Below are 23,281 nucleotides of genomic sequence, written 5' to 3'. Positions count from 1 at the left end.
AAGGACAGTGGGAGCCTGGTAGTTTTAAATATTAATTTGGTTGCTAAGTTTTATTTATTATTTCTTGCTTACTTATTTACTTATTAAATTGGTGCTTCTTTTGCCCCAGGATGAATAGCTGCCAGGGGTGAAATGCCAAAACAACTGGAGCCCAATTTGGACCCCTTCGGCATTGACAACCTCACCATCAGTCAATTGCCAAAGGCCGCCTTCCTTGGAACAGCTGACATCCAGTCCGAACTTCTGGCTGACTGTGTGTGTGCTCTGAGGAAGATGAGGGCTACAACGGAGGTTCAACCATGCTGGACAGGACTCATGAGGGGAATCGGACAAAGAGTGTCTCTCCCATAAACAATTGGGGAAAACCCACATGACAGAAGCCCAGATTGGCTCTCTAGTTGCCCAGGTCAGGAAGGACCGTGCCAGGAGTTCAAATTCCTGGACATCTGGTGGAAAATGATGTGCAGGACTCAAGGATGAAGGCTGAGCATCCAGGACTGGCAGCTGCTGAACAACTGGAAGAAAAGTGCTTTCCCGACTCTCCCCAAGATGACATCCAGACTTTTATTCCCCGCTGAGAGATTCCTGGTTTCCTCACCTGAAGTTTTCTTTTTTCTTTTTATGAACTTTTTAATGTAGTTTTATTTAACTTTTGGGGCTTGCTTGTATTTTTTTAAAACATTTTTTGGAGGTTTTGATTAAATAAAAAATTGATTAAAAAAAGAAATGATATGAGAAAAAGTACAAATGAAATCTTAATGAAAGATTCACACTGCAGCTGCCGTTCGTTCGTTCGAAATAAGAGAGCTTGTTAAGTCCTACTGCTAAAAATTATCTATTTTTCTGCTGGATTTTTCTGATGCACTCAGGAAATCATAGATATTGTTCTGAAAGCTGGATGGTATTTTTAAAACAACATCAAAGTAACTTTGTCTAAGAGTTGGTGTAAATGTTGCATCACAAAATCCTATTTCTTCAACTATCCCGCCTGTATTAATGACAATATAGAAGACTAGATGAGCAAGGGCCAATTGCTAGTCATACCTCCTCAGTTTTATGAGGCATTATCCTAATTAATTAACTTAATTATCAGGAAGTACCGTAGTTAATATTCTGCTGGGTCAAGGTATATCACCAGCATTCCCACAAACTATTGAGGAAGTGTAAAGATGTGTGCAAATAAAATATGGCATCAGGCTAGAAAGTGGAAGCTCCTGAGTTCTAGTCCCACCTTAGTCATGAAAGCCAGCTGGATGACTTTGGGTCAGTCACTATACCTACCAACCTCACAGGGTTGTTGATGTGAGGGGAAAGAGGAGAAGGAAGATGTGTTTGAGAGATTGACTGCCTTGAGTTGTTTATAGAAATAAAGGAATAGTAACAAATAAAGGAGCTTGGGGAGAGAAGGAGATGCTGCTGCACAGGGAATAACCAGATAAGGTGGGGGAGCCCCCGGGTGCATAACTGGCACAGAAAGAACCCCAGAAAGGACCCTCCCTCATTTTTCAGGCCTTCAAAAGAGTTGGTGGGAGATTTGTACTTTCAGACTTGCAAGATTCTCTTCTGTATCCTTCCAATAAAGTAGAGTTTCCTCATTTGGTCGTATTTCCTATCTGGTGTACCTGGGAGGTGATGGGGGGACTTGCTACCTTGTGTGCCAGGTGAGTCTGGCCAGAGCCGGATCTGGGATCTCAGATGCGGCTGCTGCAGACTTTTGAGGTGCTTCTTCTTGTTTTCCCTCATCTTCTGAAGAGGGGTGACTTTCTCCGTTGGCTGTAGTGGCTTTTCTGCACATGGCAGAAAGTTCCTCACCTCTTTGAGGTCTTTCTCAGAGTCAGCCTTCTCTTGCTTGAGATGGACACTTGGCTAGTAACCTCATGCAGTTCTTTGTAGAGTTCTTCAATGCATTTCACCAAAGATTTGTTCTCTAGCTCTAACTGATGGCATGATCTCCTGCAGGTTTTCTGCAGGTCTTCCGTTGTGGTCTTAAGTTGATCCACTTTCTCCTGGAGACAGCTGTGCTGATCTTTCATCCACTGATTGTCTTTCTGGAATAAGGTCTCTTTCAACTCCATTTGTCCATTATTCTAACTGCTTACCTTTTTATGGAGGGGAAAAACAATCCTCTCCAAAAAGGGGCCGGAGGAACAAAATGGAGGATGCGGGGTCTTTGCCAGTTTTAGCTGTCCTACTCACTGCCTGCAGAGGCCAGGCATCGCTTAAAGGCCAGACTATAGGCTGCCCCTTACAGGCAGTGAGAGGGACAGCTAAAGATGGCGCAAGCCCCATGGGGTCCTCCATTTTGTGGCGGGAAAGTGGCAAAGGAGAAAAATGGAGAACTGTGGAGTATTTATTTCCCTCCTTTTTCCCACTGGGTTCCGTGTGTGGAACCTTCCCTCTTCTTTTGGCTCCTTGAGTAAAGCCCATCCTGGTTTTGTTGTCCCCCAAACTCGCTCCTGCTTAGTGTCGAAGCCGATAAGCACCGGACACAAGGCGTGATAGAGAATCCTACTTTCACTTTGGTTCCCAGATGGAAGGATTGAAAAGTTAATCAAGGGCCAAGAGGAGAATCTCACAGTCAAGGGAGGGTCTCCCCTTTGCCCTTCCCCTAATCATGCATGCACAACAGGCCCTTCTGGTTTGGTTCTTTGGATTTTACCTTTTTTTTAAATGGAAATTTTGGGAAGGAAAACTTTTACAAATATTTACCTCCCTCCCCTAAGGTGACCAGATTTTCAGATTGGTAAAGAGGGACACCATTGACCGCGGGGGGTGGGGGTGGGGGGCTTGATTAAAAATTTTATATTTTGTCAAACATGACCCTAGGACACTGAAACCATCATAAATACGAATCTGTTGCCAAACATCAAAATTTTGATCACGTGACCATGAGGATGCTGCAACGGTCACTAAGTGTGAAAATGGTCATCAGACACTTTTTTCAATGCCATTGTAACTTTGGTCACTAAATGAACTGTTTGAGGCTTGCATTATAATGCCTTATGCCAGCTTACATTTTCAAGAGAGGGAAGCTAAACTCCTTGTTAGAATTGAAATAGAAATGAATAGAGTAGAGTAAAATAGAATAGAATAGTTTATTAGCCAAGTGTGATTGGACACACAAGGAATTTGTCTTTGGTGAATATGCTCTCAGTGTACATAAAGAAAAATAAAATAGCAAGATAGTGGGATCCTTGCTGCACCTAGCCTTCACTAATCCTCTCACTTTCATCAAAATCAGTAAAAATCAATCATGCTTTTTTATTTTTATTTATTATTTTGCTATGGCCACATATGAATATATATGCACATTCCAAACAGATTTTCTTACTAAACAGCCACCATTCTCATCCATAGGCCACTAAAGGCCTCACCAACCTTTTCTGTATTCTTTCATTTCCTTCCATCCATTTTATTTATTTAATACAGAGTAGATTAGGCTGTCAGACTTAGTCATTCTTCTAACATGACAACAATTCTTACCAACAAGGACGGTATTGGCACATTTTAGCTAATGCAACCTAAACATAACCAAAGCCTATTTCACTTCAAGTATGCTAACTTTATTCTATGCCTTCCCACGCATTACATGGCTTGAACGATCGCGGATCGCCACCAAATTGCACAGGTGGTTGTTCTACCAGATGGACATCCTTACTTTTTCTCGAAAACGGGAGAGAGGCTGCCTTTCCTAGTCTAGCCCCGTAACAACAACCCTACGAGGTAGGCTGGGTTTTAAAAAAAAGCGAGTGTCGGGGAATTCTGTGACTGCACCACCTCTTCGCTGCTCTCGCTTCTCAGGGAGCCCCCTTTCCTCTCGCCGAGCAGCCCGTTCTCGGAACAAAACGCCTCCCCGCCACCGCTGTCCTTCCACCAAAACGGAGGGAGAGAGCTTGCACGGTCCGCCGCACACCGCCCTTTCCCAGCGCAACCCCTCTCGGCACCGTCCCCACCGACTGCCAGGCGTATCCGCCTCTGAGCCTCTCCGCGCAGTCACCCCCTTCCCCGTCGCGCCCCCCACGCCAAAAACAAACCACCAGTGCTCCTCCCGCTCCCCCGCTCCCCAGGCCTGCAGCGCCCTGAAGCGCGCCTCGCTCTTCAGCTGGACGCCGCCGCGCATTTCCCCCCGAAGTTCTGCACGCGAGGGCTCCACCCAGCTTCTAGCGCCGGAGACTGCCGGAGCCCGAGAGCCGAGAAGGAAAAGACCGGAGGGAAGCACGCTCCGCCTCCAAGCCCAAGGCTTCTCAGCAGCTGCCCGCCTCTGAGTTCTCGGCGGCGGATGGGCAAGAGGAAGCGGGCAGGCTAGCTCGGAGCGCAAAAGCCATCCTCCGCGCCGCAGCCGTGTCTGGATCAGCCCTCTGGAATTCTGCTCACTTTCTGCCTACTTTCTCCTCCGCTGGACCCCAAAGTTCAAATCCGCCCTGCTGGAGGAATTCCACTTATGGCCTCAGGTCTATTTACCAGTTAGAGGGTCTGGAATTGACCGTTGCCAGTTGGGGGGCGCAGAGGAACCCAGCAGACAGACGGGAGAGCGGGGGAGGAGGGAAGGAAGAGCTCCCATCCAGGGTAAAAAGAGGGAAAAGCGGAGAGCCTACCCTGCACGGGATCTCTTCCTCCCCCACCCCCCACCCCCGTCTCCCGTCTGTCTGCTGGGTTCCTCTGCGCCCTGCGATGCCCGTCTGGGTTGGCTTCCTTGGACACTCAGCCTCCACCCCCACCTTCCCTCCGACCAACAGTCAGTTTATTCTTCGCTACAAACAAAACACGGGGAAGCCGGCATCGAGTTTTCGGTGACTCCGAGGTGCGCTAACTGAAATGCGGTCTTCCTTCAGTCTCTGCTTGGAGCCTCTGGGATGATCGTTGGCGGGTGGGGGAAGCAAGGGCGCAGCTGAGCCGGGGAGGCAGAGATGAGAAGTGAGGGCTAAATGCAAAGCGCGCCGAAGAGAGCAAGCGAAGCATCCCCAAAGCGAAGGACGGGCGGGAAGCGCTTGGCCAGTATGTGAGAAGGCAGGCTGGAAGTGGCCGCGGAAGGGAAAAGAGGCGGCCACGGGTATCGGTTCTCCTTGCGGTAGATAAGGGAGGTTCGTAGCAAGGGTCCGCCGGCAGGTAGGCTTGGGCGGGGCGAAGGCCTCAGGTCGGGGGAGCGAGAATTTGCGGGGAGGAAACAGAGATGGCCGAGAGTTGAAGTAGGCACCAAATCACCGCCGGGTGGAAATGTTTCGGCAGCCGAAAAGGAACAGGAGCCCAACGGAAAAGAGAAGTTCTGGGACTTTATGCCGTGTGGAGGGAAATAAACACTTCCGCACAAGAGTCTTCGGCACTCTTTTTAATGACTTTAAATAACAGAGGAAAGCCCCTCCCTCCCTCCGTGTGTGTGTGTGTGTGTGTGTGAATGTTTCCATTGTGAAACATAATCACTTCCTTTTAAGGATTTTGCGTAATTCTGCAGAATTCCTCCAAAGTGCTCCCGCTTCTGCTCTGCCAGTGATGTCGGTGCCTGATCTGAGCCCTGAAGGGTGGAAGGAGAAAATATCGTCACACGCAGAACGATCAAGAGAAAGACGAGAGACAGAGGGACAGCAAAGGGGACGGTGGCAAGCTCACAACATCACAAATGCTATACTAATCATCACATTAACATTGTGTACAATGTAAGTCACCCAGAGGCGTCTTTTGGTGAGACGGGGAGGGGGGGGAGGAATTTTCATCAATAAATAGTCTCTTACATTTTAATCATTTCAACCATAATAATCATAAAACATGCTGGCTGTTAAGTCAAGTGTCAAACCTGATGACCCCCCTCCGCTCTCCCTGATGTATCGGTAAATGAACAGGCAGGTCATTAAGTGGGGCTCAGGGCTGCAGGAGACCCTCCTTGCCCTTCTTTCAGCTGCTTTGGAGAATAGGGTGACCCCTTCTTCTCTGGAGTAGCCCCTCACATATCGGAACTCCTGTCACTCCTAGTCTTTCTTTCCACTAGACTAGAGGAACCCAGTTCCTGCAACCGTTGCTCATATTTTAGCCTCCGGGCCCCTCATCCTGCCCTTTGGCTACCAAGCAGGATCCCTGCATCGTTTTCTGGGGCAAGGGAGAGACTTCACAGACGGGCGACGGAGCAGACCTGGGGGGAAGGAGAGGTGTTCACTTGGGAGGGCGGGGAAGGGGGCGCGGCGGGTCAGGTTCTTCGGAGCAGTTTGGCAGCCAAAGGTGCGAGGATCGGGCGCTCTCCCCCGCCCGCCCGCCCGTTCTCCGAAGCTAATTTCCTCCCGCGCAAGTTTTTAAGCCCGCGGGATGTGTTTCCACTTCCTTCCTGGTCACCTGCTGCCCGAGAACTCCGAAGAGCGCCTGCGGTTTCTTCCGTGGGTAGCCCGAGACGGAATCCACGGGCCAGGTAGGCGTCTCACCCGCGGAAGCCAAACAATGTCACCCCTGGCTCCTTTTGCAGGCGGGTTGCGCTCCCCGCGAGAATCGACCGCACTTTGCCTTCTTCCGAGACGGTCCCTCTCCGAGGCTGTTGCGGCGGGATAGAAAGGAGGATCGGGGTTGGCTTTCTTCCTCCACCCGCCACGGACTGTCGGCGGACTGTCCCACCTCCGCCTCCCCCGCCCCGATCCTTCCTGCTAAGACCCAAGGGTGCTCAGCTTTTGGCAGTTATCAATATGGTCACGAGGCGCGATTGATGGGAAAGGAAAGATAAGCGCTGATTGAGCGGCTATTTTCCTCGGAGGAGTGGGGAAGGGTGGTGGGTGGGGAGAGATTAAGACAACGCGGTTGATAAAGAGGAGGTGTTAAGGAAGGGTTCGGGATGAGGGTAGGCTCTCCACAGGATGGGAACCTGAGGATGTTCTGCACTCAGAGTGACCCCTGCAAGTTTTGGGACTCCTACATGCCCCTCCCAATAATTGGGCTCCCTTCAAAGAGGGTGGGAGATTCTTAGCGTCCTGTTAGGGACCATGCAAGCCTGCCCCGTCCAGAGGGTGGGTGGTGGTGGGAAAGCCTCTTTTCTTTGCAGACAGTAAGTGCCACCAGCACATTGGTTGGTCATCTCAGACAACCGTCTTTTGTTAAAGATGGTTTTCACTTTTTTCCCCGCCCATGGGGAACGGAGGCTGCTGTATTAGGGATTTGTCCGAAGACGCGCTTCCATATAATTCATGACTTTGTGTGTGTGTGTGCATGTAGGCAGAGAGATTTCCTTAGATGAGGAAATGTGTGTCATCTGAAAGATTACGGAGCAGGAGGAGGGTGAATGTGGGCTGTGATGCACGGCTAACCCTCTAGAGATTTTAGCAGAGCACAAAGGGATTGTGGATCCCAGTAGCAGCAACGGCAGCAAACGTCTTCCTTGCCAGCTTCTAAACTGGGGTGTTGTGGAAAGAAAGGAACCCTTGAATGCCAAGCTAAGAGTAAATTTTAGGCAACCAGATAGTGAGTTAGCTCTCTGATAGTGAAAAGTTGCAGGCTGCTTAATTCATTCTCAGAGTATATTCTCTTTCCGTTTTTGCCCTTGGTTTCAATTGGGATTCAGATAAGAACTGTAGTCCAACAGCTAAATCCCGTCAGAAGGGGGATGAGTGCAAACGCCCCTTCCACTGTAAGGCTATGAAGCTGGAGCTGATATGTCAAAGTCTCCAGTTTAAATGTCATCTTAGCTGACAACTGTCAGTTAAGGTACATACCCCCATCTGCTGAATGAAGATAATAGTATATTCTGATTTAAGGGAATGATGGCAAACAAGGCTTCTTGAAATAATGCTTGCAAAGTAATACAGAAATGTTGTGTTGTTATTCTGCTTCCTACTGCTACTAATGCTGTCATAATTCATATCCCAGGACAACATGAGTGTCTGACAAAAGCTCGCAAGTTTTGCAGCAGTTTTTTTATGCATCAACTGCTCAGCTGAGTAATAAGACAATTGTGCTGCACTTCTGATTTTCTACAGTGTTGGCTAAGTGCACACAATGTACACAACACGGTTATCAGATTAAATTATCTTCCAGATTTGAAAAGATCAACTACATGAAAGCAGAGCCCAATTAAACTGAGGTCAAACAAGACATTGAACAATATGCATACAGGCTAATATAAGGCTAATCAACTTAGCCATGCTGTATGAGCCAAAAATCTTTAACTGATCTGCTTAAGCAAATTGCTTGAATTCAGTTGTTTTAGGTTTAGGTGAATCGTTTTTATGCAACAGTGTTAAGAATACAGAAGACCAGCTCTCAACTAGGAACAAGTTGAAGGTTTCCAACTTATAAATAAATAGCAAACTATGAATACATTTCATTGAAATTAATGGGATTTTCTTGATACAGCTGCATATAGCTATACCATTGTCTTCTGCATTATATTACTTTTATGAGTGCCTATCTAATTCTTTAAAAAGAGACTAAAAACTGAGCCTGAGAAACAGTAATTTTCTCAGGTTTGAAATATGCTTTCACATAGGACTCCTAGTTTCAGTATAAGGGAGGATCCCAATATTATCATTTCTTCTTCTCTTCTTCTCCTCCTCCTCCTCCTCCTCCTCCTCCTCCTCCTCCTCCTCCTCCTCCTCCTCCTCCTCCTCCTCCTCCTCCTCCTCCTCCTCCTCCTCCTCCTCCTGAGTTCAGAATGCTTTCCAAACTAACTAAACAAATCAACCCAGTGTTCTCATCTGAGGCATCCATGTCAATACCCAAATTATCCTACTTTGGACACATTATATAAAGACCCAGCTCTCTGGAAAAGACTCCAGTGCCATTGGAAGGACTAGGTTAAGGGTACATCATCATGGAGAAAACATAGGTGGTCCCAAGGGTTGACAACAACTTGATGACATATGATCAAGTTCTAGAATAGGAGTTATCCTAAATAGATCCAACGTGCAATTTGGAGGTCCTCCTGAACTCACAGCTCCTGTTTGCACATAGCTTTGTTTTGCCTGCCAACCATGCCCTTTCCTGGACTTTGAGGCCCTGCTCAGGATTACTCATGTCTTGGTCACCTCCTAAATGGATTATTGCCATTTGCTTTCCATGAGCATCCAGAAGCCACAGCTGGCCCAGAATGCACTGGAACTGATGCTTTTGCATCAGTGCAGGTTATACTTCTGCTCTGTAAGCTTTTTCTTTGACTGTTAGTATACCTCAGGGTTTAATGTAAGGTTTGGGTTGTAACCTATAAAGCCCTTCATAGCATGGAGCCAGGTTATTTAAGGGATTGCCTCTCCCCATTAAGTTGGGCATAAGGGACCTTCTTTGAGTCTGCTCTCTTACAGTGTGTGGTCTGGTGGGGTCCAGCTTGGAGGTGTGGCTCTCTCGATGCTACATATTATCATATATGGTGGACCTGCCAAAAGGTTAAGGCATTCTGGATAAAAATATGGTGGATTATGCAAAATATCTTTAAAAGAAGGATAAAGTTTACTCCTCAGTTATTTTTACTAGGTATATGTACTGACTTTACTTTCAGGAAAGTAACTTTCAGGAAATTTACCCAAATTAAATTGGAGAAATGAGACGGAGGAGGTAAGTATGTTGGGATTCCTTTTCAGGAGAGGTACCCAAATTAATTTGGAGAAATGAGAAGGTGAGTATGTGGGGATTCCTTTTCAGGAAGTTTAGCCAAATTAATTTAGAAAAATGAGAAGGAGGAGGTGAGTATGTGGGGATTCCTTTTCAGGAAATTTACCCAAATTAATTTGGAGAAATGAGGAGGAGGAGGAGGAGGAGGAGGAGGAGGAGGAGGAGGAGGAGGAGGAGGAGGAGGAGGAGGAGGTGGTGGTGGTGAGTATGTGGGGATTCCTTTTCAGGAAAAGTACCCGAAATTATTTTGCTGAAATAAGAAGCAGTTGGTGAGTATTTGGACCGCTTTAAAGAAAAAATTCTTTTGGACAAAGGAGATGATAACTATTTGTAGGTGTTTACTTCATAGAGGAACTGTTCCTTGGTTATGTTGGATAGAAGAACCAGGCGATGGTGGTAAAAGGTAAAAGAGGATAGGAACCTTCATGATTTGGGTATAAAGTGATGGTGAGTATTCGTACAACATAAAAGAGGAGAGGGACATCTATGATTTGGGGAAAAGGAGATGGTAAGTATTTGGACAACGTAAAAAAGCACAGGAACTTATATGATGTTGGGAAAAGACCAGAAGATGGTGAGTATTTGTACAACCTTTGGCCAATCACCAGGGAAGGATGACTTCCATTCTTCCAATATGTTTGGTGAGTTTCTGTCCTTCAATTGGCTGAGTGACTTTGTGCCAATCAGACAGAGAAGGTGAGTTCTATTCCTGCAATTCTCTCAACGGAGACCTTGGACCAATAGCCTAAAAATGGTTATTTCTCTTCCTACATTAGGCATGGTGAGTTCTAGTCCTGGAATACTCATGAGAAGCAGCTGTATCACCTTGAGCCAATCCCCAGGCGATGGTGAGTTCTAGTTCTCCAATGTGCACAAAAGCTTTTCTTCCTTCCCGGTGCCCACTTCTCTATTTGAGTTTCCTCTTGCGTCCTCTGCCCCACGCCACATCTCGCTGCTCACTATCGGCAATTTCATAGACGGTGATGCGCAGCTTGTCCGAGCCCCACTTCCTCAGATTCGGGGAGTCCCTCTCCTTCCCTGCCTTGGCCCCCAGGGTGCCCTGCCGCTTGCTCACCTCGCTCAGGAAATGCTCCAGTTCGTGCTCCATGCAGGCCAGCTGGCGGGGGTCCCCCTGGAGGGTGGAGTTGTTGCCCTTAGGGATCTGAACTGGGGTTGGGCCGGGACGAGGTCCTTGGGCAATTGGTCCCTATCCTCTTCTGGAGAGGACCTCCTGCACCAGTGAAGGAAAATGAGGAGAGACCTGTCCTAATTAAATAACCACTACTTGCAATTGATTACTAGTAGGCAATCACTTAAAGGTGTGGCAGCAGCCAAAGAAGCCGATGCAGTTCTAGGCTGCATTAGTAGAGCGATAGAATCCAGATCACGTGAAGTGCTAGTAATTTTTCAATGAGCACAGAGTTTCTTCATTAATTAGTGACCATTCATTAATTAATAAGCCATAATTGCTTCATTAATTAATGACACCTGAATTTTCTTGGTCAATGAATATGTCATTTTTATTAATTAATGAACAATTGTAGTTTCTTCATAGATTAATTAATGACCAAGCCAATCGTAGTTTCTACATTATGACCAGTCATAATTACTTCATTAATTAATCTATGGCCGGTTGTATTTACTTCACTAATAATCACTCATAATGTAGTTTCTTCTTTAATTAATGATAAGACATAGGATTTTTTTTACGACTCGTAATTTCTTAATCACATGTCCTCAACTATCATATGTCCATCAGGCTTGCTTCTGTTCCTGAAGGAACCCCAAACTGCCACAAAAATGTGTTTCCACCACATTAGAAGCCCTCAAACAAGCTCACCCCACCCCAGCTTACCTTAAACCTGTTTTATTCATGTATTAATTACATTTTAATGGCATTCATCTCATTGATGATAGGTGGATTACCTCGGAATAAAAAGTTTTTTAAAAGGATAATGTAAAGAGAGCTAAAAGAAGGTTAAAGGAAAAGCTATTTAGTTGTGTCTGTTGTATGTGTGGCTATGTCTTTCCCTGACGGCTAAGTAGGTGGCGAGAACCCAACGGTTGGGGGCCATTGAGTGTGGATTCTTTGTCATCTCAAAGAATCATAGTGTCCGAGTCCCTTTAGGCCATTGTCCCTCAAGCTGGGCTACTTGAAGATGGACCGACCAACTCCCAGAATTCCCCAGTCAGCATGCCTTCAAACGGGTGGGGGAATTCTGGGAATTGAAATCCTCCCATTTTCGTGGCCAAGCTTGAGAAACACTCCTTTAGAACACAACAACCTGGAATATTGGGACCTTAGCCACAAGTCCGCAAGGGGCACCGGCTACCAGGCTGAGCTACCGGCAACCTTCCACTCCAGTTCCATCCAGGTGCCGCTACCTGTTGAGCTGCTGCCAAACTCCAGGAAGCGGCAGAGAGTTTTAAACTCCCAGGATTCCCTCTGAACGTTTTGAGAAATGCCAGAATAAAGGAATTAAGGAACTTCCTGATGCTTCACTTCTCTTTTCCGTTCCCTGTTTGTGCCTATCTCCTGTGTTGGCCGGATCTCTTCGGAGCGTCAGACGCTTCCTCCAAAAAGGAAGACAATCGTCCTGTCACCACAAACCTCCAGGAATTATTTTATTTTTATTCATCAGATGTATTACCCACCCATCTTTCCACAGGGTAACTCTGGCTATTTTTAGCCTTGGGGGCAGAGGAAGGAGAACTCAGGTGCCCGAAGTAGCTTTCCCTGGATCAAAGGAAGCCTTGTGTAGAGTTGTAGAAGTGAATAAATGGGGCATTTGGCCTGGAGCTGCCTGCCAATATTTGGATGTCAGCTCCCATCATCCCAGACAAAGTTGATTCATGATGTTGGTGGAATGGGTCAGGAAGGAGGCCCACGGGTGGGGCACAACACCCACCCACACGTCACATGGGGCAGGTTGGTAAGCAAGGAAGGAGCAGAAGGTTGGAGGTTTTCACAGCTGGAGAAGCAACTTTGGGGGTGAAGACTCCTGCCTTGGTCAATGGGGTGGACTAGAGGAGCTCTGAGGAACCTTCCATCTCTACAATTCTATGAACCTGGGCAGGATGCGGGGGTGGGGAGTGGACTAGCCCTACAATTCTATGATTCTAGGAACTTGAGCAGGGGGATGGACTAGAAGACCTCCAAGGTCCCTTCCAGCCCTACAATTCTATGATTCCAACTCACTGGTTTAAGAATTTCTTCTGATTGAGCTTCTGCTCCAGGAGTGAAACCCTGAGGACGAAGCAGAACCTTTCAGAGTCCTCAACTTACGACCATTTACGTAACTAACTGTTCACTGTTATGGCAGCACTAACCAATATTGTGCTTTTTTGAATTCTTTCCTTCTTTCTTTTTAAGAGCCAAGGTGGCGCAGTAGTTAAATGCAGCACTGCAGGCTACTGCTAGATCAGCAGTTCAGCGGTTCAAATCTCACCGGCTCAGGGTTGACTCAGCCTTCCATCCTCCCGAGGTGGGTAAAATGAGGACCCAGATTGTTGGGGGCAATATGCTGACTCTCTGTAAACTGCTTAGAGAGGGCTGAAAGCCCTATGAAGCGGTATATAAGTCTAGTGCTATTGCTATTGCTTCCCTTCTTTACTATTTTTTGTCAACCTGTGCTTATTTTAATGCAAAATTCTGTGGTGGTTTTTTCAAGAGACCCCACTGACAATCTCTGCCAAATAGTTTCAGTAGCCTGTCAGGTTGAAGCTGAAATTTCCTTGGGGCTGCGCTTCGTCTGTGTGTCTCTGTGTGTGTCTGTGTGGATTGGTGAACAAGAGCCACTTTAGTCGTGTAAGCCCAATTCTAGGCACACTGTGTTCGTCTCCAGGTTGTTTCTGGGTGCAAATGAGGGGGGGGGGGAGACTCTGATTTGCAGATCTAATGATTCCGAGGCCTTTATTTCAGAAAACTCTCCTTTAGGTATCATTTAATGATTGAATTTCTTAGTTTTGCTCTGGAGTTTTCCATAGTCAACAAAGTCACAAACAAAATATTTTTTTCTATCCTCTTTTAGCTTTGCCCCTTTTTCAGATTTCTCCTTTACGCTTTCCAAGAAATTATGGCCAACATTATACATTTGCACTTTATTTGTGCATTGCATGTTAAATAAGAATTATTATTCAAGTACATATACATAAATACCGCAACAGAGCTTGCCATCAAAGTCATAACTAGGGACGGTCATAAAGAGAGTCAGTCACCTGACCAACCAGAACGTTATTGGGATATTTTAAAGGGTTTTGCTGATGGGTCCCCAGCCAAGGGGGCAGTTTTAGACAGAGCCATGTGGGGCCACGTTTCCCACCTTAGAACGTGTATTTATGATTTATGAAGCCCCAATGTAGAAGCGGTTCACTATTGCTTCTTCTAGGCAGAGTGGAGATCTCTTTGTGGTCTCCTGTCCCTTCCACAGTCAATTGGGCCCATTTCAATTAGAGGCCAGATGGCAACTGCCATTCACGGGACACGCTTGACGTGGGATGACAATTCCTAGGATCCTCAACCGTCTTTTCTGGAAAACAGGCCACTGCAGCCTCTGAGCATGTACAGAGGTTATTTGCGCCCCCTGTTCCCACCCCGCCTTCTCCGGCCCGTTTGGTCGTAGCCAGGTTTTGTTCGGAGCTGGGGGGCCTCGGGGCCTCCTCCGCTGCAGGGTTGGGGGTCCCTGTGTCGAGAGGGCCACGGCCTCCTCAGCCGCAGGGGATCCGGTCTAGGGGATCCAGTCCAGAGGACCCACCGAAGCAGAGCAACTGCATGAGCCTCTCCAGCTCCTTCTCCAGGGGGCCCAGAGCTCCCCCCGCGGCTGGTCTCCCCCCTGCTCAGCCCCAAAGGGAGGAGGAGGAGGAGGGGTCCTTTCCCCCCCTGCAGGAAAGGGTGGGGGGGATCCCCTCCTGGGATCCGCTTCTTCCCCCCCTTGGGATCCCTGGCTTTCCAGTGGATTCCCCCGTCCCTCCTCGGCTCCCTCGTCTCCCAATGGCCTCCCGGGATCCCCTCGGGCTGAGCTCCATCCCTTCCCGGGATCCCTTCGGCTGCTTGGCTCCTGGCCCGGCGGTTCTCCTCCTGGGGGGGGGGGAAGGGCCTTTTCCCAGGGGTCGCCCGAGACCACCGGGGGGAGCCTGGAAGTCTTCGGAGCCTGCGTGCTGCGACTCCCTGGCAGGAGAAGCCGGGGAAGGGAGGACGCGGGCCTTCCCTTCGGAGCCTCCCCTTCAGCTCCCCGGGCGAAGCTCCGCCGCCCCCGCCAGGAGCCTCCCGCGCCCGAAGGAGCCGCCCGAAGGGAAGGGGCGGTGGGAGGGGAGGGGCCACCGCGGCTCCTCCCACCGAAGCCCCGCCCTCCCTCCGCCTGTCCGGGTGGCTGGCTGTGGGCAGGGGGCGGGGCGAAAGGAGGGGCCGGAGTGGGGACAGACACGCAAGCGCAGAGGACGCTGGGAAAGCAGCTCCCTCCCAGCGACGGAGGTTGGTGGGCGGAGCTACGGAGGCCAAGAGGGACCGTTGCTGAGGCGGAAAACCAGGTGCGGAAAATGAAATAAAAGAAAGGAACGTGGCGGCGAAGGGAAGGCTGGAGCCCAATTTGGCGCTTGGGGGTCACCGCCGCTAGAGGAACCGTGTCGAACGGCATCAGGAAGGCTGAGAACCGAACTGTTCTAGCGGGTCCCTTTCTCTCCTTCGGGGAACGTTAAGGAGGCGGTGCCTGGAGAGGAGGAGGAGGGGCATCGCAGGAAGGAGGGGCTGGAAAATGGTGCGCCTTCACTTTCGGAATCAGAGAGCTGACGGAAGGAGCGGTTCGCTTCGGAGGTGGAGAAACCGGATGTAAGTAGAGGCTGCTGGGACAGAGTGGCAGCCTGGGAGGGTCTCCTTCGGGTCCTCGTGAGGGGAGGCCTCGGCCTGGGCCTCTCCTGCGGTGACGGGAACGCAGCCGCAGCCGTGACCCGCCTCTCTTTCTCCCCTGCAGGAGGACGGAGGAGCCCGGCGGGCGAGGGAAGGAAGGAAGCGCCGCCGGAGAGGAGGAGAAGTGTGAAAAATCCTTCAAAAGAATTAGAGAACTTGAAGACAACCTAAGAGTCCATTCAGCAGAAAAACCTCATAAGTGTCTGGAGTGTGGAAAGAGCTTCAGTCAGAGGAGCAACCTTTATGCACATCAAAGGATCCACACAGGAGAAAAACCTCATAAATGTCTGGAGTGTGGAAAGAGCTTCAGTCAGAGGAGCAACCTTTATGCACATCAAAGGATCCACACAGGAGAAAAACCTCATAAATGTCTGGAGTGTAGAAAGAGCTTCACTGAGAGGAGTAGCCTTTATAGACATCAAAGGATCCACACAGGAGAAAAACCTCATAAATGCCTGGAGTGTGGAAAGAGCTTCACTGAGAGGAGTAGCCTTTATAAACATCAAAGGATCCACACAGGAGAAAAACCTCATAAATGTCTGGAGTGTGGAAAGAGCTTCACTGAGAGGAGCAACCTTTATCAACATCAAAGGATCCACACAGGAGAAAAACCTCATAAATGTCTGAAGTGTGGAAAGAGCTTCAGTCAAAGGAGCAACCTTTATGCACATCAAAAAATCCATTCAGGAGAAAAACCTCATCAATGCCAGGAGTGTGAAAAGAGCTTCAGTCAGAGGGGCAACCTTTATGCACATCAAAGGATCCATTCAGGAGAAAAACCTCATAAATGTGTGGAGTGTGGAAAGAGCTTCAGTCAAAGGAGCAACCTTTATGCACATCAAAAAATCCATTCAGGAGAAAAACCTCATCAATGCCAGGAGTGTGAAAAGAGCTTCAGTCAGAGGGGCAACCTTTATGCACATCAAAGGATCCACACAGGAGAAAAACTTCATAAATGTCTGGAGTGTGGAAAGAGCTTCAATGAGAGTAGCAGCCTTTATGCACATCAAAGGATCCACACAGGAGAAAAACCTCATAAATGCCTGGAGTGTGGAAAGAGCTTCACTGAGAGGAGAACCCTTTATAGACATCAAAGGATCCATTCAGGAGAAAAACCTCATAAATGTCTGGAGTGTGGAAAGAGCTTCACTGAGAGGAGTAGCCTTTATAAACATCAAAGGATCCACACAGGAGAAAAACCTCATAAATGTCTGGAGTGCGGAAAGAGCTTCAATGAAAGTAGCAGCCTTTATGCACATCAAAGGATCCACACAGGAGAAAAACCTCATAAATGCCTGGAGTGTGGAAAGAGCTTCACTGAGAGGAGAACCCTTTATAGACATCAAAGGATCCATTCAGGAGAAAAACCTCATAAATGTCTGGAGTGTGGAAAGAGCTTCACTGAGAGGAGTAGCCTTTATAAACATCAAAGGATCCACACAGGAGAAAAACCTCATAAATGTCTGGAGTGCGGAAAGAGCTTCAATGAGAGTAGCAGCCTTTATGCACATCAAAGGATCCACACAGGAGAAAAACCTCATAAATGCCTGGAGTGTGGAAAGAGCTTCACTGAGAGGAGAACCCTTTATAGACATCAAAGGATCCATTCAGGAGAAAAACCTCATAAATGTCTGGAGTGTGGAAAGAGCTTCAGTCAGAGGAGCAACCTTTATAGACATCAAAGGATCCATTGTGGAGAGAAAGGGATGAAATGCCTGGAGGGTGGAGGGTCTTTTGGGAGACCCTGAAATCCCCAAAGGATCCAGGAAGAAGGAAGGGAATATCAGTGCTCGGAATGTGCGAAATCCTTCAAGTGAAAGGACCATCTTGAAAACCATCTAAAAATCCACTCATTTGAAAATCCACATTAATGCTTTAAGTGTGGAAAGAGCTTCAATCGGAGAGCAATACTTACGCAACATGCAAGAATCCTTTGTGACTCAAGGATCCACACAAGAGAAAAACCTCATAAATGTCTGGAGTGTGAAAAATCCTTCAAAAGAATTAGAGAACTTGAAGACCATTTAAGTCCATTCAGGAGAAAAACCTCATAAATGCCTGTTGTGTGGAAAGAGGTTCAGTCTAAAGGGAAACTTCTTCAGCATCCAATAATTCACACTATAGAGAAACTCTACAAATGCCTGGAGTGTGGAAAGAGCTATACTGAGCGTAGAGGCCTCCATCAAGACCAAATAATTCACAAGGGTGTGGGAGAAGTCACAGAGTGTATCTCTTGAATTATGTATTCAATTTGGCCAATTGTCAATTGATACGCTAGGGATTTGTCCCAAGTGCACAAACTCCCAGTGTCCTTACCAAGCAACAGAATAATGATGTCCATGATAATTGTAATTCCAATAAGAGGGTTGAGTAAAGAGGAGATTAAGAAAAGTGAATAGTTGCCAAATAAGGGAGTTTCCCAGGCTGATTAAGAAAGGACTTTTTCAATTGTACATGCTAGATGTTTCAACTGGCTGCAATTGTACCTTTTCACAGGAGACTTAAGTGACTCATGATGCCATTTCTCATGTGAATGTTCTCTTCTGTAATGCAATGCTCATTTCAATGCTGGTGCTTAATAATATGGGATGTTACTGTCCACGTCTCTGATATAACTGTAGCTGAGCAGGATGATTTCTTCCATGCTTTAAAAACAGACTGATTTATATTTATAAATATATGTTTTCTATATTTTTTTAAAAAAATCTTATTTCTTCCATACCATCAATTTTTCTTTTCTACTTTTTCTACTGTGTTGAGTATAAAATTAAACCCGGTTCTGTTTCCTCTTTGGTTGAGGGAAATCTGTTTGCTACAATACTCTAATAAATTGCTTTTAAATTGACATCCCACTTGGTGCTTAATTGGAACAATTGTTCTGTCATTATTTGATTCGCTCTATATGGGTTTTCCAAATGTCCGAACCATGTAAGACCATCTCCAGACATCTGACACTCTTGCCAGTTGGATCCCCAGAATGGTCCCCTTGTCTTCCAGCAGAAACCGCTACAAGGGACTCTCTTAAGGCCAAGAAAACTTCATATTCTCCTATCTCACCTCTTCGACCTCCCACCAGGTGCAGTGATTAGGTGTTTCCCAGTTGTCAGGATGGTTAAAGTCCCCTTTTTCTATGCTTCCTGTTAACCAGCTAAATGATTAGCAAAAGGTTCTTCTAGTTCCTCTGATTGGATAATCCGGAGTTTACACCTATGGTAACCACATTCCGTTTTCCTTTCATAATAACCCAAGACTAAATTATGATTACGCTCAGGTACCACCAAGAGTATTCCACAAAAGGAAAATAAGGCAAGGAGAGAAACTACACAGAGGTTCCTGAACTACAAAATGGGGGCGGGGGAGACACCAGTATTCTAAAATGACTTACATCTTCTTCCCTTAAGGATTTGACCCTCCCAAATGTAGGCGACCCACAACAATAAAAACGTGCTTTAACATTTGCAAAACCGCCAGGAGCCTCCGGGGTTCAGGTGGCCGGGAAATTTCAATGGTATTGATTATAAGACCCGGAAGGATGGCGACATTCACGGCTTCTTTCAGGCTGGCAATAGCCATCGCGACCTCGCCCGCTCCTCCTTCCAGCGGGGAGAGGAAGGGGGTCTTGTGCCAGGCGGCCAGCAGCACCTGGACCCAGCTGCAACCCCCCCTTCTCCCCCCCCCCGCCCCAGGAGGAAAGGGGGCCACCCGGAGATGCCCACGGGGCTGCAGGCTGAATGGGCGGGGAAGAGAGCAGCTCCGGGGAGGCAGAAAGGGTTCCGGCCCAGGAAAGCCGAGGCTGGCCACGGGAACCTCCGTCCGTTCCCGTCCATTGCAGCCGCTTTGGGAATCCCCCATTCACCCCCATCGCCCCCCGCCCTCTTTAGTTTCGCTAAGCCGGGCGAAGGGGAGGGAGCGGCGGGGCGGAGCCAGCGGCGCAAGGGAGGAGCCAAACGAGGGGAGGGAAGGCGGCCGCTGAAGAGTCGAGTAGGGGGTGTGGCCCAGCGGCAGCCGGCCAATGGGATGGGGCAGAAGCTGTTCCGATGCAAATGACCGCGATGCAAACGATGCGAACTGGCGGGAAAAGTCCTTTCTTCTCAACTTCCGCACTCGGGGCAAGAGCTGCAGGGGGCGTGACTAGAAGAGGAAGAGGCGGGGCTTGGCTGAAGAAGGGTCCCTCACTTTCGGGTTCCATGAAGCCGCTGAAGGACTTTTCCGATTCGAGTGCGCATGCGTCCTGATGCAATTGGGGAGCCCCTCCCGCCGCCCGCGGAGCCCCCGCCGCCCCTTCCCTTCGGGCGGCTCCTTTGGGCGCGGGAGGCTCCTGGCGGGGGCGGCGGAGCTTCGCCCGGGGAGCTGAAGGGGAGGCTCCGAAGGGAAGGCCCGCGTCCTCCCTTCCCCGGCTTCTCCTGCCAGGGAGACGCAGCACGCAGGCTCCGAAGACTTCCAGGCTCCCCCCGGTGGTCTCGGGCGACCCCTGGGAAAAGGCCCTGCCACCCCCAGGAGGAGAACCGCCGGGCCAGGAGCCAAGCAGCCGAAGGGATCCCGGGAAGGGACGGAGCTCAGCCCGAGGGGATCCCGTGAGGCCATTGGGAGACGAGGGAGCCGAGGAGGGACGGGGGAATCCACTGGAAAGCCAGGGATCCCAAGGGGGGGATCGGGGACCAGGTGGAAAGAAGCGGATCCCAGGAGGGGGAAAATACTTTGCATGATCCAGCCAAGGGCTCCAGGGTCTCCTGTGCCTGGTGAACCTTCGTGCCATCCATACAGTGCCAGGGAACCTGCTCTCAACCCTTCCTGGGCACCCAATTTCCTCTGGCTCCGGGATGCAGCCCTCCGTTCCAGCCTGAGGCCCCGGGCTACTCTCTGGTTCTCTTGGGGCCCTGGCTGGCGGTGGGTCTGGGGGCTGGGGAGGGGCTCTCTTCTCAGACTAAGCCACTCAGCTGGCCAGATCCCTTGGTCGGGACTGACATGGGTCTGACTGAGTCCCATTGTCTGGGAGGGGGTTAAGCTTGAGGGAGGGGACAATCTGGCAGTGAGACTGGTCACCTGTGCTCTGGACCCATGGCTCCCTGCTTGGTCAAGGCCCCCCGTGAATGTCCAAACAGCAGTGAAGGCCCTTGCAGGAGAGGGCGCTCCCACCTGTCTTGCAGGAGGCACCTCCTCCTTCTCTAGAGGCTGTCTTGGGACCCAACAGTGCTGGGCAACCTTTGTCTGGTCCCCAATTCAGCCACCGAGGTCCCTGGAGAAGCGGATTCTCTTTTCAGGCGGAGTTCAGGCCGGGGCAGAGCACCCAAGCAGCTTCAGTTCAACCTGCAAAGGCAGCTCTGCCCCCCCCCCCCCAATGACATGTCATCGTTGACTGGATGGAGTGGGTGGTCTCTCGGACGTGGGTGGAGTGGGGGTCTCCTGCTGCATTAGTTGGGGTCCTGCTAGACTCACAGAGCCCTCAAAGAGCAGGTGGCAGTCATGGCTGGAGGGTCTTTGCACGGGTTCCTCCTGTGGGCCAACTTCATCCTTTCCCAGACCAGGAAGACTTGCTCAGGGGTCAGGGCCACTCGTGTCTTGGTTACTACAACACACTCTCCATGGGATTGCCCTTGAAGGCCACCCAGAAATTACCATTGAAGCAGTAGGTGGCAGGAAACGCAATGCCTGGAGCCCTTAGATTCACCGATGTTATATGCATATTATACCTGTGTAGCATGACCTACAATGGCTCCACCTTTTTTTCTCAGTGCTATTCTAGTGGCTGGTTCTATTCATTCATTCATTCATTGAAAACATTTATACAGCTTCCTGTTTTATAACAAAGCCTGGCTTTTCCGTAGATGGCACGGGGCCTGGTGATTTGCAGGACTGTTTCTTCCTAAGGACATCCACCTGTATCTGGACCCTACCAGATCAGATTTAGGGTCGGGTGGGGAAGCAAACGTCTGGTCCCTCCCCTTAAATGTTGCCCTCCGATGGGACCCAGGAACCCCACCTTTTCCCTGACAGCCCCTGCCCTATGGAGCACCCCTCCACCCTGGATTTCGGCAGACCCCCACTCTTTTAATCTTCCAGAAAGCACCTGAGCCTTGCCCCCCCCAAATGTGAGGATAGGGCGAGATAACCTTAATTATGTGGCCCGCCTCTCTCTCTCTCTCTCTCTCTCTCTCTCTCTCTCTCTCTCTCTCTCTCTCTCTCTCTCTCTCTCTCTCTCTCTCTCTCTCTCTCTCTCTCTCTCTCTCTCTCTCTCTCTCTCTCTCTCTCTCTCTCCCTCCCTCCCTCCCTCCCTCCCTCCCTCCCTCCCTCCCTCCCTCCCTCTCTCTCTCTCTCTCTGTTTGAAGTAGAATTTGAGTGTTGTACCTGATGCATTGATTTTTTTTAAAAAAATCAGCTTTTTCAGATTGCCTTTGGAGTTTTTATATTATGTCCCGCTACCCTTTTTCCATCTCCCAGTATGATCTCCAAGCTAAATTAGGATGGAGGCAAAGTTTGGTGGCTTTTTGCCCTGTTTTCACAAATTCCTTAAAGCCAGCAATTTATCGCAAACCCTTCAGTTGAAAAAGTAAAACTTCTAACCTTCACAGTAACTCACATCCTGATTTCTAAAAAGAATGAAGAATTATTGGGAGGAACTGCCGGGAAGGACATGGGTGACCTGATAGGCTGCCTGCCAAATAACTAGCACCTGGCTTGCTGTTGCCTTGTCCTTTTAAGGCCCCTCCCTAGCCAGCCTATCCAGGTGTGGCTATAAAAGCCGGAGCAGAAAGCCAGGAAGGGGTATTGGTGTTTATGGGGAGTGAGAGGGAAAGTGGGTTGAGTTAGTTTCCTCCTCCTGACTTGTTAACCGAAAGCTGAAGCACCTTGTGGGTGCCCAGAGTTGCAGAGAAGGGCGAGGTGTCAAAGCCAAGGCAACAACAAGCCAACTTCAGACTCACATCTCAGTCAAGGCATGTTATGACGTGTAGATGAACCAAAAGCGTTTGCTAACATTCAGTTAGGGGAAAGCAAAAGGTAGGCAGGCTGTGGAGGAGAAGCCCCTTCCTACCCGTAGGAGAACGCAAGGAAAGCATCCCAGGAACAGCTATTTCTAAAGATGGAGCTTCAGGGCTAACAGGCCCACTTTGTCAAACCAGCCTCAAAGGAGCTGGGCTCTGTCCCTCTTTTCCAAACCAAGAACAAGCCGAGACCTGGGGGGGGGGGGGAGACAAAATCACCTCCACGTTCTCATCTCCTGAGCTCAGAGGAAGACAAAAACATATCCCTCCCCCCCATTCTCTACCCTGAAGGGGCTAAGAGCCCTTTTCCAAGGCCCTCCCAAACCCAGTGCTCCAGGGAGATCCATGGCTGGATCAGTAGGACACAAACTGTGTGTGGGGTAGAGGAGATCTGATCCCATACTCACAAATGTGGATCTTGGGAAGTCTGCTGCTGCTGAGTTGGGTTGTAGGAGTGGGTCTGTAGAAGATTCCATGGGAGACGGGCTGTTGGGTTGGGTGGGGAAAGATGGGCACCAGTCCAGAGCCTCGATGGCGTGTTGGGAGTCCCAGTCCACAGAGCTCTGTAGGACTGGGATGGGGGGGAGATGCTGTTTTGTGATGGGGGAGGATCTGCTTCCTGGCTTCCTTCCAAAGGTTTGCTGGGCGCCTTTCCATTTCTTTCTGGTGCCTCTGATGAGGTCCCTCTGAGGGAGGAGTAGTCCACTCTGGGAGTTGTTTGTCTCAGATCCCAAGATCCCTCCTGTTCACTCTTTCTCAGTGATTGACAGTGATTGAGAATTTAAAGCATTACAATACAAATACCTTTAAAAATAGTTTTGTATAAATT

The 23,281-nt window shown here is 49.0% G+C and overlaps 1 protein-coding gene across 1 annotated transcript in view; it reads left to right on the top strand.

Moving 5' to 3' along the window:
* The window catches only part of LOC148042234 (uncharacterized), an 845,903-nt gene extending 828,683 nt beyond the window's left edge, over positions 1–17,220 (top strand). Inside the window, exons 14-15 of the mRNA XM_087703082.1 lie at positions 13,959–13,963; positions 15,703–17,220. Coding sequence (XP_087559208.1) covers positions 13,959–13,963; positions 15,703–17,220 — 1,523 coding nt within the window. The remainder of the gene's footprint in view (positions 1–13,958; positions 13,964–15,702) is intronic.
* The last annotated feature ends 6,061 nt before the right edge of the window (positions 17,221–23,281 follow it).

This window comes from Thamnophis sirtalis, unplaced genomic scaffold (assembly GCF_051295495.1).
Source record: "Thamnophis sirtalis isolate CommonGarterSnake01/CBP01778 unplaced genomic scaffold, rThaSir2_p1.2 scaffold_20, whole genome shotgun sequence".
NCBI classification, from domain to species: Eukaryota; Metazoa; Chordata; class Lepidosauria; order Squamata; family Natricidae; genus Thamnophis; species Thamnophis sirtalis.
This window is presented reverse-complemented; position numbering and strand designations above follow the sequence as displayed.